The following is a 22,719-nucleotide window of genomic DNA, read 5'->3' on the forward strand; positions in this document are numbered from 1 at the left end:
TGGGTCTGGTAAGTTTATCTAAACCCAGTAATAGTTTCAGCAACTTTATTAATGATAACATTGAACATCTTGTTTAAAGTCTCTGCTGGCAATTTGCTAGACCAGAGAAAGGGAAGGGGAGCGGATGCACATATAAACCCATTTTCTGTAAAATAAATACGTACACGACCTCAGCGGCAGAGAAGAGATTATCTGCTGTGGCTCATGTATGCAATCTGCCTCCTGTGAGTCAAGAAACTGGTATTTAGCTTCGAGTCCAACCCCAAATTCTTCACCATAAACACTGGGCAAGCACTCATCAAGCTTCCTGAAGGGACAAACCTCACTAATCCACACAGTCTATGGCGCATTCAAAGCAGCAAACACAGAGCTGGAGGGAGCAAGAGGAAAAACTTATTATTTTGGAGTGGTTCTGGATAAAAATGCTTAAGCAAGTCAGGTGCCTACCACCCTCTGATTTTATCTGCGCTTAGCAGCTGTCTACATCACATGTGAAACCTGGGGTTTAGCAAGTGTTTTTGTAAATTTTGTGTGGATGAAGTAACGAAGAAGGTGAACTAAGACTAAAGAAGTTATCAAAATAAAGAATCAGGTTGCGTTTTACAATAAATGTCTTTATTTTCATTACTGGAGTTGTGTACATTTTCATAAAAGGTATCGATCTAGCAAAACACTTGAACATGAATCGAAGTTCTTGAAGCTAGCAGGGTTACTCGTGTGGTGAGAATTGAGCACAAATGTGAATGACAGAGATTAGGTGCTACTGCATACAGTCAATTCATTTGTGATAGGTTCTCCAGGAATTCTAAAACAGTCTAAAACAGGCAAGACCACACTGTGTTTTCATGGTAAGTTGGCACATTTGGACCATAAGCACTTTTGACACTCTTTGCCTGGGTCACGGTGAACACCATGGGCTTCAGAGGAGCTGGATTCTCGTTGAGTGAGATCTGCTCCTCTTATGAAATACATCTGTGAAAACTAGACCCGTGTTTCTTTGCAACGAGTAGAATAGCAAATTTTCAGATTGTAGCCTTACGGTAAGAGCTTCTAGGAGGAAGGTAGCAATTGTATCACTATGATTTTGATAATCTTAGAGAAAATTCTTTTAAGAAAATCGTAAGGCATTATCCTGCAGTAGATCTGGTCATCACTGACCAGACCTAATCTCAGTTTAGGTCTCAATGCAGTCAGTAGGATTGATTATAATGGATTAACATTTGTATAAAAGGAATACACAAGTCAAGTACAAGTATTGCTAAATTAATTCCTCATACAAAGTATATGAATAATGTACTGTAAACAACTGCTTCTCGTAAGTGCTTCAGTTTCCAGGCTTTAATAGTTGCTTGTCATCTTTGGTTAATGCAAGATTTTTTCTGTCCTCAGGAGATCCACTACAACAGCAGAGCTTTCACGAACTGAGTCCTTCATTCCATGTACTTTGAAGAACAAATGTTTTGTTCAACCAGATCAACGTGTAAACCAAAACAACCAAGTGAACTGTATTTTTGATGGTGCTAACATGCGAACATGTGCATATGTACATATAGATGTGTATGTATATGTATCTCCACGTATGTGAACACGTCCCCTCCCACTCTGTCACAGGGAGCACCTTGGCCAACAGATGGATTTAGCGTCTGCCTAAGGCCATCCAAAAGGAATGCCAACATCTGGGGGCTATTTAAACGCACACAGACACACAACTATGGATTTCCAATGTGAGCACAAGAATAGTTTTGATAATGACTGAATATGGCCCTGCAGAGAGAAGGAAAGTCCCACGACTCTGCGATAAACAGAATCAGTTGCACAGTCTCAGTCCCTTCACGCTGAATGCATCTGGCTCTTCCCCACGCTGCTGCACCCGTGGTCTCAATGCTCCTGCCTCAAGGTGCAGTATCTGCTTCATCATGTGGCAGTGTAATCTGAAAATCCACTGGCTAGTCTCACAAACTAAACCAGTTTCTGGTGCGAAGAAGGTCACTTAAATCCACTGTCGTCCGGCTAGAGGATTGCAGACTAGTCCAAAATATCCAGAAATTTAACTCTGTTACAAATTGGTCTAAATATCAGTGAAAGATTTACGGGGGATTTAGAGAGAAGTGGAAGGTGTGTACATAATGGTGTAGGAAAAGGAATTAATTGGTCTTTCTGCATCTCAGAGAACGTTCTCCAGTACCATTCTCTCTCGTACCATTTAAAAACTGTTAATAAATCATATAAGGCAGATACCCAATGCATCATCTAAAATAATCTGTTTGCAAGGGCAGGACTTCCCCTGACTATATTCTGTAGTGTTTTATTTATTTAGAAATGTCTCTATGAACTCCATAGGGAGACTACTTCACAGGTTCATGGCTAGAAAGCTTTTCCTGATTACATTTGGCTCTGTTCCCCTTCATTATTTCCATTTCTAGCTATCGTTTGTAATGTCTTCTGTTAACAAAACTGGCAGGATATTTTTTTTTCTGTTTTTTTTTGATATCTCTATAGGAGAGGGATGAACACATGTGAGGAACAGTGTACTTGTCAGCAATGTGCTTTAGCAAGGATCTGGTTCTCTATAGTAACATTTCATGCCATTTCATGGGTGCAGCCATGGCAGAGTAATAGCCATTTTCTCACGGTGGACTTAGCTAATTTGTGACTTGGGATAAAATGTCATATTTCAGCCTCTGGAACTGAAATTTAGGCATGCATCAAAACTGGTTTAATTCTTTTAAGTTGCTGAGCAAGTACTGTTCCCATTGACTTCATTAGGACAGTTAGGCCACCTGTAAGTAGTTACATATGAATTCTGCAATCCATTTTAACCTTTTAATACTGGCACTTTTCACTAGTGTCTTTTACCTTTTCTACAGTCAATCAAAAAATGAAATACTTGGCCATGTTCCAGACAAGAGCTCCACAGATATTCCCTCGCTGAGCAGCCACAGTTACCTCACGGTATTTTTAATACCCTGTGGAGTCCTGGCAGCACCTTAAACTCCTGAGATTTGGAGAAACAGCAGAGCCCCTCTGCACATCTCCCTTGTACTTATCCAGAACTCAGTCTGACCTCTGATTGACCACCAGCCCCATCTGACCTGGAGGAGACACCATTAGGCTTGTCCTGGGCCCTTGGGTTGTTCTGGCTGTCATGTACCAGGGTTACATGGAAGATGAGACATGTGGAGAGGGCCAAGTCTTTCACATCACACCAGGATCCAGACACGGGGGGATTTTTATCTATACGGAGCAGCCTGGTATTTCTTTCTGCAGCAGCCTAGCTGGGCTGCCCCAAATCCACCCCTGACAGTTCTCCAGCAGGTGAGTGAGGTTGTAGTAACTCACGTCCACTTGTAGCCAGTGAATCTAGTACCAGTGTTGTATAGAGTGCTGGCAGGCCATTAATATTCCACCCTTTGCCAAGTCCTGCAGAGTCCTGAAGACACAGGTTGAAGGTACATCACTACTGAATCAATAAAACTATACTTTGGACCAGCCAGTCTCTCTTTAACTTTCTTTAAAACATCTCAATAGAAAACAAGCCATAATCTATAATAAACAGAAATAAAAATAGGACAGACTCTTTCACAAAAAATTACACGTTCACAAAATAATTACATCGTTTTCTTGTTAATCACTAAATCCATGTTTATAATTTGGTCAGATCATCCCGTAACCAGTCTGTAATCATGGCAGCCATCTCCTTGCTGGCATCCAGCACGAAGGCGTGGCGGAGCCCCTTCTCACAAAGCCGAATGTCCCCGTCTGGAAAATCCATTTTGATCTCATCATAGTAATGCTGTGGACACCATTTGTCTCCAGTTCCATAGTAAAAAATCAGCTAGAAATCAAAGCATATCAAATCATTAATTTGAAAAGTTACTGATGAAGCAAACAGTATTCAAACAAAGAGCACTGAATAATTTGGAAATAAGTGATGCTTCATGACACCAAATATGCTGTAAGGAAAAGCAAATCGGTAGTTCTTGCTTTTTTCCATGTCTACAACTATGATGAAGTCAGTTAAATGCTCTGTGACTCAGTTTCCTCATCAGTAAAACTGTGGAACACAGAAAACAGAGATCTGCTGATGAAAGCCTGAATGTCTTAAGAAATCTGTTATTATAGATCAAATCATTTAGTTGTCCATGGAATCCACCTCTACCAGGCAAGCTGCTGTGTTTTCCCTAGCTATTAGCTGTTTTCTGTGTTAGCTTTCTACCTATTTAATCAAACAGCAAAACTACCAGTAAACTTGATGCTATGTCCCAGCTGAAGGTGCTAACCATTATGGCTTTCTTCTGGATATAAACTAAGAGAAAGCAGGAGGCTACTCCACCATCTGTGAGTAGCTCAGTGTGGCATCTGCTAGGTGTGATCTCAAACCACCTGCCTGCTTGAGGCCTTAGGTGGAGCAGTACCTATTTTTCTTAACCTCAGTGTTAGATGTAAAATAGAGGTGATTCACTCAGCCATGTTAGAATAACAGCAATTATGGTCATTCTCAGAAGCAAAACTTTTTGTGTGGAGAATTTTATAATCATAGAATCTCAGAATCAGAGAACAGTTTGTGTTGGAAGGGACCTTCAAAGCTCATCCAGTCCAACCCCTGCCATGAGCAGGGACATCTTCACCCAGATCAGGTTGCTCAGAGCCCCATCCAGCCTGGCCTTGAATGTCTCCAGGGATGGTTCATCCACCACCTCTCTGGGCAACGTGGGCCAGGGTTTCATCACCCTCAGTGTAAAAAATTACTTCTGTATGTCTAGCCTGAATCTACCTTCTCTAAAACCATCACCCCTTGTCCTCTTGCAACAGGCCCTGCTAAAAAGTCTGTCCCCATCTTTCTTATAGGCCCCTTTAAGCACTGAAAGGCCGCAATAAGGTCTCCTCAGAGCCTTCTCTTCTCCAGGCTGAACAATCCCAACTTTCTACCTTATTTTTATTAAGTGTTGACCATGTAGAACACAGACACCTCCCAGAGATCTATAAGCAACTTTCTTTTGGGTTGTAATGTGGAACTAAAATTCTACCACAGTCTATTTTGTTTTGATATTGACCAAGTAACCTTGTTTAATGACACACATGAAGCAGGTGCTACAGGGCCCACCTAAACACAAAAGTGATAAATTCCAGGCAAATATAATATTCAATAAAATGTCTTTTCTCTCTGTTAGAAACACTCAATGTCACTCTTTCCCAAGTCATCATTTCACCTCATTTTCACCTAAGCTTTACATGCTATACCTATGTTTTTCAATATCTATAAAGTATTTGAAGGGATGGTGGTTGTCTTGGAGATTAAAAACCTACAGATTAAAAACTATACAGAAAAAAGATTAATGACGAGGACTCTTCATACTATAATGTTCAAATGCAGGTACCAGAAGGATGTTGATTGCTCAACGTATCACACACACAGCCTGGCCCAATTCCATCACTCTCATTTGTTTCATATTTCATTTCTGCACTTCAGTGAATAATTGAGCAATGCTAACATGAATTAGGGGACAAGAAGTTTTCTTTTAATCACAAAAATCTTCAATTCCGTCATTTTTTTAGACATGTGGAACATTAATAAATGCGCCCACTGGGGCAGAGGTGGGCTAAGAGCCCAGATTGCATTTCACAAAATGCTACAAGTTTTTGTCTAACTCACTTTTCTCTTGTTGAAGTGTACCCAAATCTTGGACATTGCTGATTACTGGCTGTATGCAAAGTACAAGTTGCTCAGACACCACCTCAAGATACACTCTACATATATGCAAAACATAGAACATAAACCGTCCCATGTTAACAAATATTATTGGTTTGTCAGTCACTAATTGCTAGAAACAAGGTATGCCATTTGCTTAATTTAGCAGAAAATTTCATAGAATCATATAATCGTTTAGGTTGGAAGAGATCTTTGAGATCAACAAGTCCAACTGTTAACAACCTAACAGTACCAAGTCCACTTCTAAACCATGTCCTGAAGTGCCACATCTACAGGTCTTCTAAATAACTCCAGGGATGGTGACTCAACCACTTCCCTGGGCACCTTGTTCCAATGCCTGACAACACTTTCCAGGAAGAAATTTTTCCTAATATGCAATCAGAACCTCCCCTGGTGCAACTTGGAGCCATTTCCTCTCATCCCATCACTTGTTACTTGGAAAAAGAGACCAACCCCTCCATGCTACAACCTCCTTTCAGGCAGTTGTAGACAGCGAGAAGGTCTCCCCCCAGCCTCCTTTTCTCCAGGATAAACAGCCCCAGTTCCCTCAGCCGTTCCCCATCAGGCTTGTGCTCCAGACCCCTCACCAGCTTCATTGCCCTTCTCTGAACTCTCTCCAGCACCTCAATGTCTTTCTTGTAGTGAGGGGCCCAAAACTGAACACAGGATTTGAGGTGGGGCCTCAACCAGAGCTGAGTACGGGGGGACGATCACTCCCCTGTTCCTGCTGGCCGCACTATTGCTGATACAAGCCAGGATGCTGTTGGCCTTCTCGGCCACCTAGCCAAAGATCTTTTGATCTTGCCTTCGATTCATAAATCACAGGATGTCACACTAGCAAAAATTCTTAACAAAAGCCAGTGTAAAATGGCCAGCTGCATTCAGGCCTTTTGAAAGCCAAACATCTGACTGAATGCTGTTTAACCCTGGGCTCCGTTACCAAGAGATACAAAAATAAAGGTTATGAAACTGAGAAAAAAAGAAATGGAGCAACTCCAGTTTAATGGAGTAGTCCTTGAAATTATTAGATATTTTGATAGGCTAATCGTAGAGTCTCATCATATGATAATCTAGAAAAAGATGAAAAGCCATTTACACTTATAAAGGTGGATAAAATACTTGGCTTAGTCTGCATGAACTGCAAAATGGGCTGTTCTCCAGGTAGGGTTGTAAACTCGAGAACTCACAGATTTGGAAATGCCTAAACAAAAGATTTATGTGCATTCTTAGCCTGCATCTGGTATATTTGCATTATAGTTTAATCTTTCATTGCATGATCCAAAGGATCCTTGACTCATTCAATCCACTGACAGGGTGACGTTCAGTTGATGAGCTGCTATTTGATAGTATTTTTTGCTTTAAGTTCTGTGTGTGGTCTGAGGATTTATTTATGACATATTTCATGTTTTACAGACAGAATCTAATTTCTTATGTGCATTCCTCTGGCACGCACCACGACAGAATTTGCATGCTCACATTTATTAATTTGGTTTTGCAACACCTTAGTGGTAATTTTTTTATCAGTTTTGCAGATGGGGAGCACAGAAGTTAATGTCAAACTACATACATTAATTTGTAAGTATATAGTGTAGTTGAAAACACCTAGAGCTGGTTTTCCAGTGTGCAGAGCATTACACAGTATTGAGTATGTTAAAAGGATAGCACTCCTGCACTTCATTTGCAAGTGCTCTGAAACACTGTTTACCTCTCCGTAAAACAGTGTTCAAGGTCTTAAATGAGATAGGTACAAATTGTGACCATCTATGAAAAATATTAATGACTTCACCACCAGCCCGTTCTTGTATGTGAAGTTTGGGTGCACTTACCATGAAGCTATACATTTTTACTTAACATAGTTCCCTGTTTCTTTCAGCAGGTGTTTTACTGCTTCTGCCACAAAAGAGGTAGCTCTGCATCCTGCTGTCTCCATCATCACACAGGTCTTTTGGTTAATGAAACAGGAAGAACAAAAAAGTGACATTTTAGTGAAAGACCAACTCTTAATGCCTCATAAGAGGCATCTGAATTAAGATGGGTGCTCCCTAACTTTGAAATGCTTGGTAATGCAGTATCAACTGGTTTTAGCAGAGCTTGTGCATACACTCTGCTGGACTTTAAGGAGGTGAACCAAACCCCAGGTATTTTGCGTGGCTCCTACATGTATTGGCAACAGTGTTGGTACCTCTAGTTCTGCTGCTTTATGCCTCTGTCCCTTAAGGTAACGTGTAACTGGAAGAAGTAGCACTGTCAGCTTCGGGCCAGAGGAACATGGGACACCTTCCTGCTGGGTGTCGCACTGGAGGTGTCCAGCACAGAGATTAGTTATTTAGTTTGGATCTATTGCATGTTTTGGAAACAAATATCATGTTTGTCCAGATTTGCCATGCTTTGGTTCACGTTGTGGAGCAGCCTTGGGGCATATGGACTCTTTTAAACTGAAACTAAGGAATAGATGCTCTTCAGGATTACACTTAGTGAGCTCCAGTCACTAATAGACATTCAGTCCATGGGACCACACAGCTGTTGGCTAAAGCGATAACCCTCTAGAGATGCCTACATTGGGAACATCAGGTCCTCACCACCCACTATTTATCTCTACAAGTTCTCTTCTATTGTGTTGCTCTGTTCTGAAGGCAAATATAGTCAAAGGCACCTGCTGAGAACAGAAACAGTGAGATTTCGGAAATTTAGATTCCATTCCAAGCAGAAAGGGCAGAATATTTACCAACTACTGGCTTTGCTGTCCAGTTGTTTGTCCAGTCTTTCAAGGTATGACTTCTTCTGTCTTGTCCCTTTGTGGTCTCAGGACTGTTCTACCTGGCTTTGGCTCATTGTTTCAGCTCTGTTCTCCTTACCTAGTGTCCTGGTCTAACCCCAGCTGCCAACTAAGCATCACACAACTGCTGGCTCACTCCTCTCCACAATGGTGGGATCGGGAGGAGAATTAAAAAAAAAAATAGCAAAACTTACGGATTGAGATAAAGACAGTTCAACAGGACAGGAAAGGATGAGAAAATAACAAAATAATAATAATAATAATAATAGAATATACAAAACAATTGCTCATCACTTGCTAATGATGCCCAGTCCATCCCTGAGCAGCAATCTCCTACTTTTTTCCTACTTAATATACTGAGCATGATACTATATAGTACAGAATATCTCTTTGGCCAGCTTGGATCAGCTGTCCTGGCTGTGCCCCCTCCCAGCTTCTTGTGCATCTCCAGCCTTCTCCCTGAAAAATCCTTCACTTGGTATGAACACTGCTTGGCAACAACCAAAACATCAGTGTATTATCAACACTTTTCTCACACCAAATCCAAAACACAGCACTATACCAGCTACTAAAAAGAAAATTAACTCCATCCCAGCCAAACCCAGGACACCTAGTCATTTCCAATTTCCTTCTGCTTCTTATTCTAGTCTCAAACAACTCCACATTTTAGTCTTCTGGTTTCTCTGTTTCATTCTGAGTCTCAATTCCAATCCTAGTTGCCTTTTCCCCCAGGAATTCTCCAGATTTTTATCAGTCTAGAACCTCTATTCACAGCCCTACCTCTCAAATATCTCTCAAACTATCAGTTATTCCTAGTGTTAGGGTTGGGTTCAGTCCAGCAAAAAAACACAGGTAACTGTATTGTGGTGTTTACACGGGTACCAGGCATCCAAATTCCCACCACACAGTCATGAAATATATGCTCAATAAAGTCACTGGTGCTTAGAAAGCTATTCAGCTGAAACAGCAAGTGTCTACTGTAAGGTGGGTGACGCTGCACTTTAGGGTCAACTCAAGTGTCTAAGAGTAGGTACCTACTGCTGTTTGACATGCTCTAGATATCTAAGGCATCTGCACAAGACTGGTCTGTATGACCCACAACTTTTTGGAAAAACAGCTGGAGGCCAGATGGGGATATTCTACAGTGCCCCAAATTAAAACAGATGTCCATGTTTAAGGGCCAAATTCCACCTTGTCTTCTCCAACAGATTTCTACTGACTTTAATGGGGTCATCTATATCTTAATGCCTACTGCACCTGTAGATTCCTACAAGTAAACACATAAAGCATGATTCAGGTGCCCATACATAAATATCTAGTAGCATGTTAGGTTAATGGTTGCACTGGGTCATCTTAAGGGTCTTCTCCGGCCTACATGACTACAATCTCACAAAACTTAAGATCAATATGGTAGCATAGTCTGGTTGGTCTCCACTGATGATACAGGTAGCTCGTGTGTCTCATGTGCCAGTCTTGCTTGGGTAGCTCAAATGTACCACCTCATATAGCACCAGAAGCCTACCCTTGGCCAAAGAAACTGAGCCTTTGTGGCTTCCTGCCTCCTCCTTCTCCTCTTCCTCCTCCCTGTTTACCCCTCACTCACCAGTTCCCTCTACACCAGCTCAGCACATATTCCCCCTGCACTGGAACAAATAGATTCCTGCTCCAAGCCAAGAATTTTTACCATGAGAAAATGATGCATTTTTCCCCTGAGCCTTATTTGTAGACATTGTAGAACCTTTCGGACTGAAATAAAAAATAAACAGTCAAGGCAGGATAAACACTTGTGTCATATATGCAGTTAAAGTCTGGGCACATTATAACCAACTAACAAAGAACAGTTTGATAACAGGAAGACTTCAGGAACTTTATTTGATGTTCTAGTTATTTTGTCTGCTTACTTGGTGTGCAGATGTTGGTGTGTGCATTCTGTGTATCCGTGCGTGTCTGCAAATCAAAAACGTTAACACACACGTTTCTTAACTAGAAACTGTCAACAGAATTCAGAATTGTTTTCAAAATGCTTCCCTATTAATAGATTATGCAATAAAATCTAAAAGCAGGGTTGGAATTAAGGTGTAAGCTTCCATTGATCCAGATGGTGGTCCAGGGCATACGAAACCTGGCAAATACCTGACTGTTGTTTGTGGCACTGAGGGCCTCGGTTTGAATGACAAAACATCTGTGCTCTTTGCCTATGGCACACACAGCCACATAATATATAGATGTTAGGATGCTACCTATTTTTCTAATATATCAAGACAGATTCATTTTAAACATATTTAAACACAAGTTTCCAGAGTCTAAATGTTCTCGTCTTCATTTTAACCTCACACAGGCAGGCATAATTAACAAACCATGTGTAACCAGAGGCACATGGGATCCTCATTAATGGTAGGAAACACTATATGATTTGCATGGATCTGTACAGTACATATTTTCCTGTGGACTGTGCATGGCTGTAAAGACATCCTGAGTCAGCACAACCACTGTACCAGCAATGGAAAACTGCTGCCAACCAAAGCATTAAAAAAGGGTGAGTCAGGCCCCCAAAATAATGAGAGCAGCTTAGAAATAAACAGATTTACCAAACAATAAATAGAATGTTCTTTCTATTTTTCTTCTGGGCTTAGAATTTTCAATATTTGCATTTTTTAACTTTTCTGCCATAAGGGCGAGAGGATTATTTTTTATTCTTTTGTAACATTGAATGCTGAGACTTCCAGGTATTCCTGACTCAGAAGGGAAATGGCAGCTACCACTGGACATGACAAAGACTTGACATGATTCCTGATACAACACCCTGCTTGTTACGAGTGACAAGATCCTTTCAGGATCTGACGATGAGGGCGGAGTAAAGGGGATGTGGGTTATCTTTGTCGGCCATTCCAATACCGTGTTTGAGACAGTTACGCAGTCTCTAATTTTCAAATAGTTTTAAAATAACAGCCATGTTCTTATAAGCTGTTTTAACATTAAATTGCTCAGAAGTATTTTCAGTCCTAGCTTCTGTAAAATGAAACACAAGTCAGCCCAGTACCCGGTAATATGGTATGCGTACTCAGACACTGCACAATGATGGCAGCTGCTAAGTAAACACCAGAAGAATCTGAGATTCGTATCAACAGGATGTTTACATTTTAAAGAGTTTCTAAGAAAATAATAAAGATTTCCTGCATTTGACTTCACTGGCACTTGCTTTACCATGTATGACAGTTCACAGAAGTATAAATTACAGAGAGATTTCTTTTATGCTTCTCCTGTAGCTGTCATAGGTCAACACTGAAAAACAAATCCAAAAAGTTAAAAAATATTAATTGAATTTCCTCTATCTTTCTGGAATGTGGTATATGTTATAATAACTTCAGGATCTTATTACACAGGCAGGCACCTCTCCAGCTGATGGCAAAGAGCAAAGGACTGATCTCTGTGGATATAAACTAGGGGCACATGTGCAATGGCAAGCAAGACCACCGTACCAGTGTCCTTGCTGAAATTCTTGTCCTCTGATACATTAAATTTTTATCAGTGTTGCTCCCACATGCATTCACTGGTTGAGACAGCAGCTTCCCTCTGGGTGACATCTCTCAACAGTAACCAGCAAACAGTTTAATTTGCTCTCAGATGACAACTAGTTTAAAAGGCATTAGCCCACAATTAAATTTAGCTTCAATCAACGTTTATAGAAAATGACTTAGGTTCTCTGGAATTATGGAAGTGTCTCCACCTTATCCTGCCAAAAGAATAGTATAAACGACATGGGAACAGACTGGTTTGGGACACGCTTTTTTTTTTTTTGGACTTGCTTCAGTTGTACTTTGGCTTTACTGATCAGCTTCTGGGAAGAATTCAAAGAGCTGGCACTGCCCTAGGAAGCCCTAAATGCTCTGGGATCTGGTTCTCTGAAACACCATCTCTCTCCCCCTGTGATCCTGCTGTGGTTGAGCTCAGGGGGTTTGGTGGCAAAGTCTTTGGAACTTGCTTCTCAGCTTGTTTTGCCAGAACTCAGATTTCTCAACTTGCCAAGGGCAGTGTGAAGCTAAACCTTTTCTGCTGGGCCACTTTGAGAAGAGGCAGTGGACAATCTGGGGTGCACAATGTTTTTTATAAATACTAACCTGGAGAGAGGGTGTAGTAAAGGTGTAATGCATAGTTCAAGTACTTGTGGAGATTTTATTTAACATAAGGAACGTGGCCAGTTTTGTTAAACCAACATAAATAATAAACAAAACCAGTTTCACTGTCTGGAAAGGGAGCGGAGAAATTAGGATGCAAATCCCAAGACACGGCCAGGTGTAGTGGCCGCTTGGTGTGTGATTCAAGATGCCCTAATGCTCTCCCTGGTATCAGGAATGGTGTTCTACCAAAGGGAATTGGGGCAGGCTCCCTGTTTTCATGCTTTTGTCAGTGTTAACTGGAAATCTGGTAAATCAAGGAAGGGGAAGGGGCTGCTATTTAACTTTGCTGCAGTTTGGTAGCAATGCTACGGGCTGCTCTGCATGTAGACCCAAGAGAGCAAGTGAGGCCACTTTCTCACACAAAGTGAAGGGTCTAACTCAATGCAAAGTAAAAACGCCCTTTTAAAAAGGATGCACAGGATTTATCAACAAATCAGGGCGATTAACTTATTTATATCTGTGTTACTTTTAAAAGCGTTTTGAGGGTATATATTTAGATGTATCAGGAACATGCATATTTCAGTCTGTATAAATACCAAAACAAAACCAGACCCGAAACCACTATTTAAGCAATACTATTACCAGGGCATATTCTTCCAGTCACATTCACTGTGAACAGTATTTCCCTCTGAACATCAGCCTGACACTGTCTACATTCAGTGGGACTGTACTGAAGGTGAATCAGTCAGATATCTCTTGCAACAGCAGGATCAGCATCTGGCCATAAATAGCAATTTTGTTCCCTGCCATGCAATGAGCTCTGTGGCAGAGGGAGAGAAGGTAAGTGATTACTGGGTAGCAAGGACTGGACAGTAACTTGCTAAGCATTCTTCAGAAGGCTGGGGAAATATTGCTGTCTTTGCCCATTGTGTGTAGCACACACCTTATACCCATCCCAAAAACCCTGGAAAATCATGTCATCGCTTATTTATTAGAATACCACACAGCATGAATGATGTTAGCAGGAGCTCAGTTACAGAAGTGAAATATTACAGATAAGTACATTGAATTTTTTGAATGCTCACTGGGATCCTTTTCCACCAAGGAGAAAAACTCCTGATCCCAAATGAGGCGTATTTTGGTTGCTTCAAAGAGAAGGTTGTTCTTGTGGTTAAATGACAAAGTCCCCAAGCACATGTGCAATTTCCCTGACTTCAACTCTGCCCCTCCAGAGAGCACAGGCCAAAGAGGATGTGAGACCAGCCAAAAAAGAGGTGTTGGCACTTTGCACCTATTCAGAAAGAGTGTTTGGAAGGTTTTTCACAAATGTAGGCAAGCAACTCACTCAAGCTGTGGGCAGGCAAAGTATTTGTAGTATTCTTTCAACCACTTTTCTTCAGATCATGCTCCTCTCACTGCGAATAACTGTTAATACTAAACTCCTGTGGATGTCTACAGAGACCCAAATAAAAACACTGGGCAACAACAAAACAGCTGCTTCAGGGGTCAAAATAGTTCTTTGTTGCTCGGTTTTAAGACAATTTTTCAAAGAGAGAAACCTAGCACTTTTCAGTGGAAAGGAAATACTTCATTTTTTGCATTTTTTACCCTAAATCTCTGCATATAACTGTTTAGTTGATACGTTTTCTATGGTATGATTGGTGTGACTTAAAACTTCTGTTACTTCACATTCTAAATACACCATTGAAATAATTAGGAAGTTGTAAACATACTTAATTAATTTAATTTTTTCAAACTGAATTTCTTCCCCACCTAACCACATATATGTGTGGTTATAAGCCACCCACAATACAGACTTCCTCAATCTGAGTGAAAATAGGTTCGTGTGTCCACAAACTTCCAGTTTATACTTTTTCCCATTTGATTAAATATTGTACTTCTTAGACTACAGTTTTGGTTTTTCTTTTCACCTTTGTATCTCTACGTCAGATGTTTCCTGTCTGTTTCCTTATACACTTACTGCATGTGCTACACCAGACCACTGGCAAAGCTAAGCTGAAGAAGCATATAAATTTTTTTTGGTTTAACATGCTAACCAAAAGAATAATGATTTTCAGTTGCTGGAGGAGATGATTTATGGTCTTAAGAAATTATGAGCCACTACAGAAAGTTCACTGCCAAAGTGATCCAAGACTTCCTGAAGTCTGCGGGAGCTCTTCTATTGATTTAGATGAGCTTTGGAGCAGATTTTACACTTAAAAATAGGACTACTGTGCACTATCCATGAAGTAATGGACAAAATATTTCTCAGTAAATATAAAATCCGAGGGGTGATTTTTTTAAAGCGGAATTTCCTCTGTAAGCACCATACTTTTTACACTTTAATGCAATATCTTCTTGGTTACAACAGGGTTATAAGCTCACTTGATAGAGTCAATAAGGCTAAGTCTTAAAATAAAGCAATGAATGTGGCATGGTGCAGATTTAAAAAGCTAAGTGCTATAGAGAGCCTCTGTTGTCCATTACAGGCATGTTAGTGTATGCCGAACATAACCATCTTCTCCTTCCTTTTACAATTTTTATTCAATTTGTAAAAGCTCCATCATACTCAATGCTGATCCATCTTTTAAGAATATGGAATTACACCCACTTCCTTTTGTTCAAAAATTACAATAAACTTCCTCAAGTACAGTAGCATCTTTGCCTCCGGTTTCTGTTAGGAAAGGGAGTTGGTGTTATTACAGTGGAAGAACGTAGCTCAGCTGGCTTAGACACAACCACCTCATGATAATTAACCATCAAAGCTGAGCCAATCTTATATCTGTACCCCTTACCTTACTTGTATGGATTTAGTGATTTATCACAAGTCCCTGTGTCATTGCAATAGGAAGCCTACATTCAGGTACTGCTTGTGCCAGACACATAGCGTTAGAGCCAGTATTTGAAATATTCTATGATATATTATTACAAGACAGGTCTCCATCCTCCTCACACAGTTCCACTGGTATTTAATGTGCATAACTTCTGTCTTCAGAAGATTATAAGTGAAATACCTCACTTAATTATCCAAACAATATTCCAGCTCCCATTCTTTCAACATAAATCTGAGCAATTAGCATTGTTAGACTAAGAATTTGAGGCCTGGAGATAGAGTTTCTCCTGGTCCCTAACTAGTAATAACTACAGTTAAACCTGGGCATGGAAAGACTGGAATAATTTAGTGTCTCTTCTTCTTTCTTCTTCAGATCACAGAATGCAAATAAGATCCAGAAATAACTTTTCTATTTCACAGCAGCTGGCAAAGTCAGGTGTTAAGATTGGCTTTTAGCAGATGATCACAGCAACTACTAAACAGTATAAATTTTTTGAAGTGACAGCTTGCCAGTTCTATAGCAACTTGGACTACAGTTCCTGTTTTTATAAACTTCCAACCTTTATAAGTTAATCCCGTTTTCATTGTCAATACACTTCAAATACAACACAATGCCAACTCAAAAATTTTTCCTTAATTCTTACATTCCCAGAAATTACTAGAAGATGAAAAAAGAGAAGCATTTAGCTTCATTTTTAGACTGTTTTTTTCTTCTGTTTGCCAACTGCTTATAAGCTTGCCTCAGCTTTTTGTTTTCTTGAGTATGTTTGCCACTTTAAAAGTATGAGGAATCAATAAAAGAAAGTTAACAGAGGTTTAAAAAAGCTCCTGCCTGCCGAGGCCATGCTTAGATCAACAGTCAACAAAAGCACAGATGAAGCAGAGTAGGACACCTGCAAACTCTTACTGTTGGCTATGGGCCTTCATTCAATTCAAGAAATAAGTATTTTTGTAATGTGAAGCATCTGAGTAGACCACTTAAAGTCACTGGAGCTGCACCTGATTGTCACCACTATTGTCCTCATCCAACAAAGAATGCATGCGTAACTTCAAGCACGTGTGCTTAGGATTAAAATTTCCAAATGCATCTCAAGTCCTGATCTTGTAAAGTCTTCACTTTTGAACCTTAACACGGTAACCTGCAGAGTTTTACCCTCAGTTTCAGGGCACTATCAGACCTCACCAGCCTCGCCTGGGCCTCTGACCCGCCCACAGGTCCAGGGTCTCCATCTCTGTCCTTTGCCTTTAGTTTCTGCCTCTCAAGCTATGTTGTAGGAGTATCCATCTCCAGTCCTGTGTCCTGTGTCCTAGATTGACACTGGACCTACACTGTACATAGCTTGTCACCTGGATGGACCCCGCCTTGCAGCTTGCCTTCCACCATGTCTTTGGCCGTGCCTCCTGGATGGATTTTGGACCCACGTTATAGCCTGGTCTCTAGTCCTGTCTCTGGTCCTATCTCCTTTTGCTCCCAACTGGGTGGGTTCTCTGGAGGGACACTGGACCTGGTTTATTGCTTTACCTTGTAGCTGATGGAGCCCTGTGTCCAGTTTTGGGCTTCCCAGTTCAAGAAGAGAATGGAATTACTGGAGTGAGTCCAATGGAGGGCTACGAAGATGATGAATGGCGTGGAATATCCTTCTTATGAGGAAAAGACTGAGAGAGCTGTGTCTGCTCAGCCTGGAGAAGAGAAGCTGAGAGGGGATCTTATCAATGTTTATAAATATCTCAAGGGTGGGTGTCAATAGGATGGGACCAGACTCCTTTCAGTGGTGTCCAACGATAGGATGAGGGGCAACGGGCACAGACTGAAGCACAGGTGCTTCCATCTAAACATGAGGCGAAACAGAAACACGCTGCCCAGAGAGGTTGTGGAGTCCACTTCTCTGGAGACATTCAAAACCTGCTTGGACACATTCCTGTGTGATCTGCTTGGGTGAACCTGCTTTAGCAGGTGGGTTGGACTGGATGGTCTCCAGAGGTCCCTTTGAATCCCAGCCATTCTGTGATTCTGTGATGGACCCTCTTACCTTGCCTCACTAGGGTGCTGTGGGACTGGACCCTGTGCTGGGGTCACCCTGGGCTCATGGCTCCTTCAGGGAACAGGCAAACTCTGCAGCTCCCTAACAGCTGGAGAGGTGATTCAGTCAGCAAAATCAACCAATTTCCTTGAGTTCATTGGGCTTTGGATCAACCCATGGAAATTTGTGTTCAAGACAATGAGAATATTTGCAGTCTGCAAGATCAGCCCTTCAGTTTCTTCACTGAGATTCCCCTGAAGTGCAGAACTCTGAATGCTCTGCAGTAACAATGTGAAAAGCCAGGCATGCCTAGTGCAGTGTAGTGTTCCTTGTTCAGGTCTGCTATTTCAACTCCTTTAAAAAAACTAGATCTGAAACATCTGAACATACCTTTCAAAGTGCACAGAAGGCAAATGGGATAAGTAAAAAACAAACCCATCTTCAGCCAAAAAAGAAAGACTGATTTATGAATTGAACTTTGTACTATATCTATTTACAAGGCACAAAGTAATCTTACAGAGATCTAGGACCTCTGTCCTAGAAAATTCCGTTCTCCAAGGAAAATCTCTGCCAGTGTAAAGTGCTGGAATCATTATTCCAGCAAAAACACAGGGATGATACCAGAAAATGGAAGGAAGGAAGAGGACACAGCAGAATAATAAGTTATACTGATTATATACTCACAGGGAGGCTACACCAATAGCAGTTTATAAAATGTGACATTTTTTTGGCTCGCAAGCCATCTGGAATTGTCTGATCATGGCCATGCTATTAAATTCTCTCAGCCTCCAAAATAGAGCAACCACATCAAAACTACAATTAGGAACAGCTCGTGGCCTGTGCCAACTCCTGAACCGTGCCTGGGAACTGGCTGGAAGAACGCGATCGGTCCAGACCAAAGTTGTATCAGGATGTCTTTCAGCAATAAATCTGCACAGAGAAGAAAGTTCAGTGCAGGAGAAAGGTCCCCAAAACTACTTCATTACTTGCAAAGCAGTAGTTCCAGTCCCTAAGGAATGCACTTTCTGTATCTTTCTCTTACAGCTGAATGACTGAAACTGTGGAGCTGTAGTAATTTTGCTGACTCCTCTCCATTATGTTTTGATGTCATGGAAAAATCAAGCCTGTAGAATCCCATGATGTTAACTGACACCACACAACACAGACGGTACATGTTCTGCCTGACCTGTTCAGCAGCAAAGTCAGAGGATTTGGTCAGTCAACCTGTGCTCATGTCCTGGCTGGACACCTGCCTGTCTGACCAGAACCCAGGCAACCACTGGCCTTGCTAGGAACCACTTCTCAGTCTTAGCCACAACATGGGCTGTTCCACCTCCACCAAGGAAAACACACCAGATGGGACACTACATCTGATAGTGGTGAACACTACATCTACAAAGGTGTGGATCAATGACACTTCAATTGTCAGTGACCCCTTAATGGTTTCTCCAAAGTCAACGGCATTGCACTAATACAAAAGCAGAACCAAGCCTGGCTCTGGCTTTGCACAAATATAACCAGATATATATAACATTTCCTCATGCATGTGTGCTTCCTATGAAAACTCTGAGGATTAAATAGTTACCTTCTTTAAATTTTGCTTTATGGTTGTACTGTCTCTTTCCACAACCTTCATCATTTCTTGGCTTGCCATATACAAGATGTTGGCTGCAGAAAAAAGAAATATGCAATAATGTAAGTTCATAGCAAATCTTTTAGAAATAAACAATATGGGCCCAACCCTGCAAAAAGGTAAGGTATGTAGAGCAGTCATCATCTTGACAATCCCACTGAAAAGAAAGGGCCGAATTTATCTCACCTAACTGAATCATTAAAGAGGCAAATAGACTAAACCAAGTCACCCCACATGAATTAATTCCATAATTAATGGAAAGGAAAAGATACCTTTGGAACATAACTCTATTAATCGATCTTACGGACTTCTCAATCAGCTCATGTGCAAGTAATGCAAATATTCAACACAACAAACAATAGAAATAATAGCAAATACAAGTATCATTGAAATAATATTGCATGATATTGATGGTACTTACCAAGACAGGACTGAACTGGACACCAAATGTCTAAGCCTTACCTTTCTGGAATGTAAAGTATTAAAAGTGGCTCTGTACTATTTATTGTGATTTGGCCTGCAATATACTGTCTAGGAGACAGAAACGACTGAGTCTAATGTTTGGACATATAATTAGAAGCAGTCTAATTTTATGCGGTGTTGAGTTCTGTCAGGTCCCCTGTATGTCAGACAGCAGCAGGAACTGAATACTTCTGAAAAGTGAATCAGTTTGCCTGAATGCTTAAATATTCATAAATTTAAACATTTTGACACAGAAGAATCACACTGTGTCCACCTAGTCTGGCTTCTGTTACAACAGAACCTACAGAAGCTCAGCAAGAAATTTCAGCGCAGAGTTCAAACCTTGGTTTTGAACAAACACCTGCCTGTCAGATTATAAGTTTTGCTGCTGGAATGAACCTCATGTGTTCAGTTGCAGAACCAAGAGTTGCTACATGACCATCAATATTGTATGATGTCTGCAGATAGTGAGGGTGTTCAGACTTCCCAGTTTTAATGGGGGGTATCAATTTCTGACATCAGTGCTGTACTGAATTAGCACTTCTTTTACCCTTTTTTCTTCTCAGTCAGCTTACTGTGCTAGTAAGACGACCAAGCCTCTCCTCACAACCTGAAGCTTCTGTGCTTGTTGGATCACAGAGACATTCATAACCTATATGTGGGAATGAAGGGAAATATTCTTCTCTTTTCTCACCAGTTAGCAAAACCAATGGAAGACACAGAATGACTAAATTACCTTAAAGCATTTCAATTTCCAGGCCCTAGAATGACTGAAAGTATCCTAAAATACTAAACCCTCTCCTGAAAGTCAGGAGAAAATACAAAGACTCTTGACACTTTTTAAAATTTGAACCAACGAAGTTTTGTTAACAAATAGTTAATGACAGTGTTGGATCTGACACTGCGCTGAGCCAGGAGCAATACATTCTCACAACGTGTGATAATGGAGGAAACGGCAATCACATACATTTTTGGTGGTGACCAAAACACTGAGTTGGTTGAACTCCAGCAGTGCTCTAAGGAAACAGAACGCCACCAGAGAGATGACTGATGGCTCCAGAGATCAAATGTTAAAAGACAAAGCCAGTGCTCTCAAGTGAAACAAACAAACAAAAATCCTAGAAAGCATTATCTATTTGTGAGCGGCAGATGCAATTCAGTTATAAGCCTGCAGAGCTCTGTCTTTTTCAAATAAAAGTTGAACACAGCTAGTGCAAGTTCTTCCTTTCCTAAACAAGACTAAAGGGCTGCAGATGTGACATCATATAGATAATCCAGCAAATTTGCTGGTCCCCTCCTATTCTATTGGGCAAAGGAGACTCTGCAGTTTTGTGTCTAGCAACCCAGTCACCTAATCCTGTGGTGCAGCTGGCAAAAGTCTGTCCATTTGTTTGGCGTTCTTAAGTTGATGCCCCGACAATGGTCTTCTTTTCCTCAATTCAGCTCCAAACAGTGATGAATTATACACCTTTGTGTTTAGGACACACATCTCAGAATGCACCATCAAAAATTACCTAGGAAAACATGAAGAGGTATGAAAGACAATGAGGAATTCCATAGGTATTTCACTAATTTCAGTTTGATTCCTGTTTCTAATCTGACAAATATCACTTTAACGCTCAAACTCCTACCTATAAATGCACCTATCTGTCAAAAGCACTGCTCTGTGTCAGAAGGAAGGGCAGAACATGGGGAGCAGCCTTTGCCACCCTCGGTGCTGGTCCTTCAAGTGATGGATGTGGCTTATTATGGATTGGCAAGATTTCACTAAGCGCAAGAGCCTGGATTTGGCAGGGTATCTGTGGCCATGGCACCTGTACCCAAGCCATTATATGAGGATTTTAACAGGCCAGGCCTTTTACTTTCCAGTCCAGAATAAGGTTCTTGTCAGTAGGACATGGTAGATAGCCTAAATGCAGCCAGAACTTCTGCAACTGCCTTGCAGCATCAGCAGTGGATGTAGGCAGGGACGAAAATATGGGTGGCCACCAGTGCAGAACCTGGCACATACCAGTTAATTCAGTTTCACTGGGATCCTGCAGGCAGCTCTCCACCTCCAGTTCAGTCATACAGCAAAAGCGGGCACAGAGAACACTCCCCTGCTTCGCTTCTCCCATCTTACTGGCTTCTTTGTCCTACCTCTTGGTCTTGGTGTGTTCTGCTCATATTTCTGAGTTGCTTGTGTGTTTTTTTGCAGTAAAAAATTAAGAAATGAAGTGGAATTCACACACTTAGCAAACTTAGATTAGTTATAAAGATCCCAAAAGTAAAACTGTAAGACAGCAAAGGCAATAAGGACACTCCTCTAAAAGGAACTGTCTCTGAAGACTTGTGTCCTGTGCAAGGAAGGGAACCAGGAAGGCAGGATTAAGCACAACCGGATGAATGGCAGGGTTCAAGAGTCTATTTCAACCAAACAGAAATCCTTCAAATTTTGGAAACATGATCCTAGGGAAGCCAATAAACAGGAACTTAAACTTCAGCAGGCACTAAGTAAGAGGAAATTGCAAAGAGCAAAAGTAGGTTTCCAAGAACAAACATTAAAAGATTTAAAAATAAACAAGAAAATATTCCTTAGGTATATCAGAAACAAGAGGCCTACAGCAGAATTTCTACAGGCCAAGGGAGTTGCTAAAGAAGATAATTACACCGCTCGAAGCTAAATGATTTTCCTTTTGTTTTGCATACACCTTTCTTGTTCAAAACACTCAGGAGGTTTCTGCTCTCTGTAATCTTTTTCTGGCAATACTACTCTTTGGGTGGTGAGGTATCAAGAAGCAGCAACAATGGAGAATTCAGAACATATCAGGGCTAGAAGGTACATTTAGGAGTTTGGAAGAACCTGAAATACAGAATTGCTGAGATAATAACAATCTTGGTACATAAGAATCACCCTGTCCAGTGGGTTGGGGAGTTAAAAATAGTGTCTAATCACTATTTATTTTACAAAGTAAAATGGCGTTTTGCTGATCTGTAATTTCTTGAACATTTCAATAAACTCAACGAAATGACAAAAATGATTGGTCTTCTAAAAGCTCTCTGTTACATTTCATACAATAACCTTTGGTCAAAACTAAACAGTTGTAAATGAAAGATTGCAACGTGTTAAGCAATAGTCTGGGAGCAAAGAAAAAAGATGAGGATTAGATATTAGCTGGTTTTCATC

The 22,719-nt window shown here is 40.9% G+C and overlaps 1 protein-coding gene across 2 annotated transcripts in view; it reads right to left on the reverse strand.

Annotated features, from left to right (window-relative positions):
• Window positions 1–593: 593 nt before the first annotated feature.
• Window positions 594–22,719, reverse strand: part of LDAH (lipid droplet associated hydrolase) — a 123,461-nt gene continuing 101,335 nt past the window's right edge. For both annotated transcript variants that reach the window (XM_065834473.2, XM_071807099.1), the window contains 2 exons: window positions 19,044–19,126; window positions 594–3,835 (listed from right to left, as the gene is read on the reverse strand). In XM_065834473.2, coding sequence (XP_065690545.2) covers window positions 3,644–3,835; window positions 19,044–19,126 — 275 coding nt within the window. In that variant the 3' untranslated portion in view covers window positions 594–3,643. The remainder of the gene's footprint in view (window positions 3,836–19,043; window positions 19,127–22,719) is intronic.

The sequence above is a fragment of the Patagioenas fasciata genome, chromosome 3 (genome assembly GCF_037038585.1).
Source record: "Patagioenas fasciata isolate bPatFas1 chromosome 3, bPatFas1.hap1, whole genome shotgun sequence".
NCBI classification, from domain to species: Eukaryota; Metazoa; Chordata; class Aves; order Columbiformes; family Columbidae; genus Patagioenas; species Patagioenas fasciata.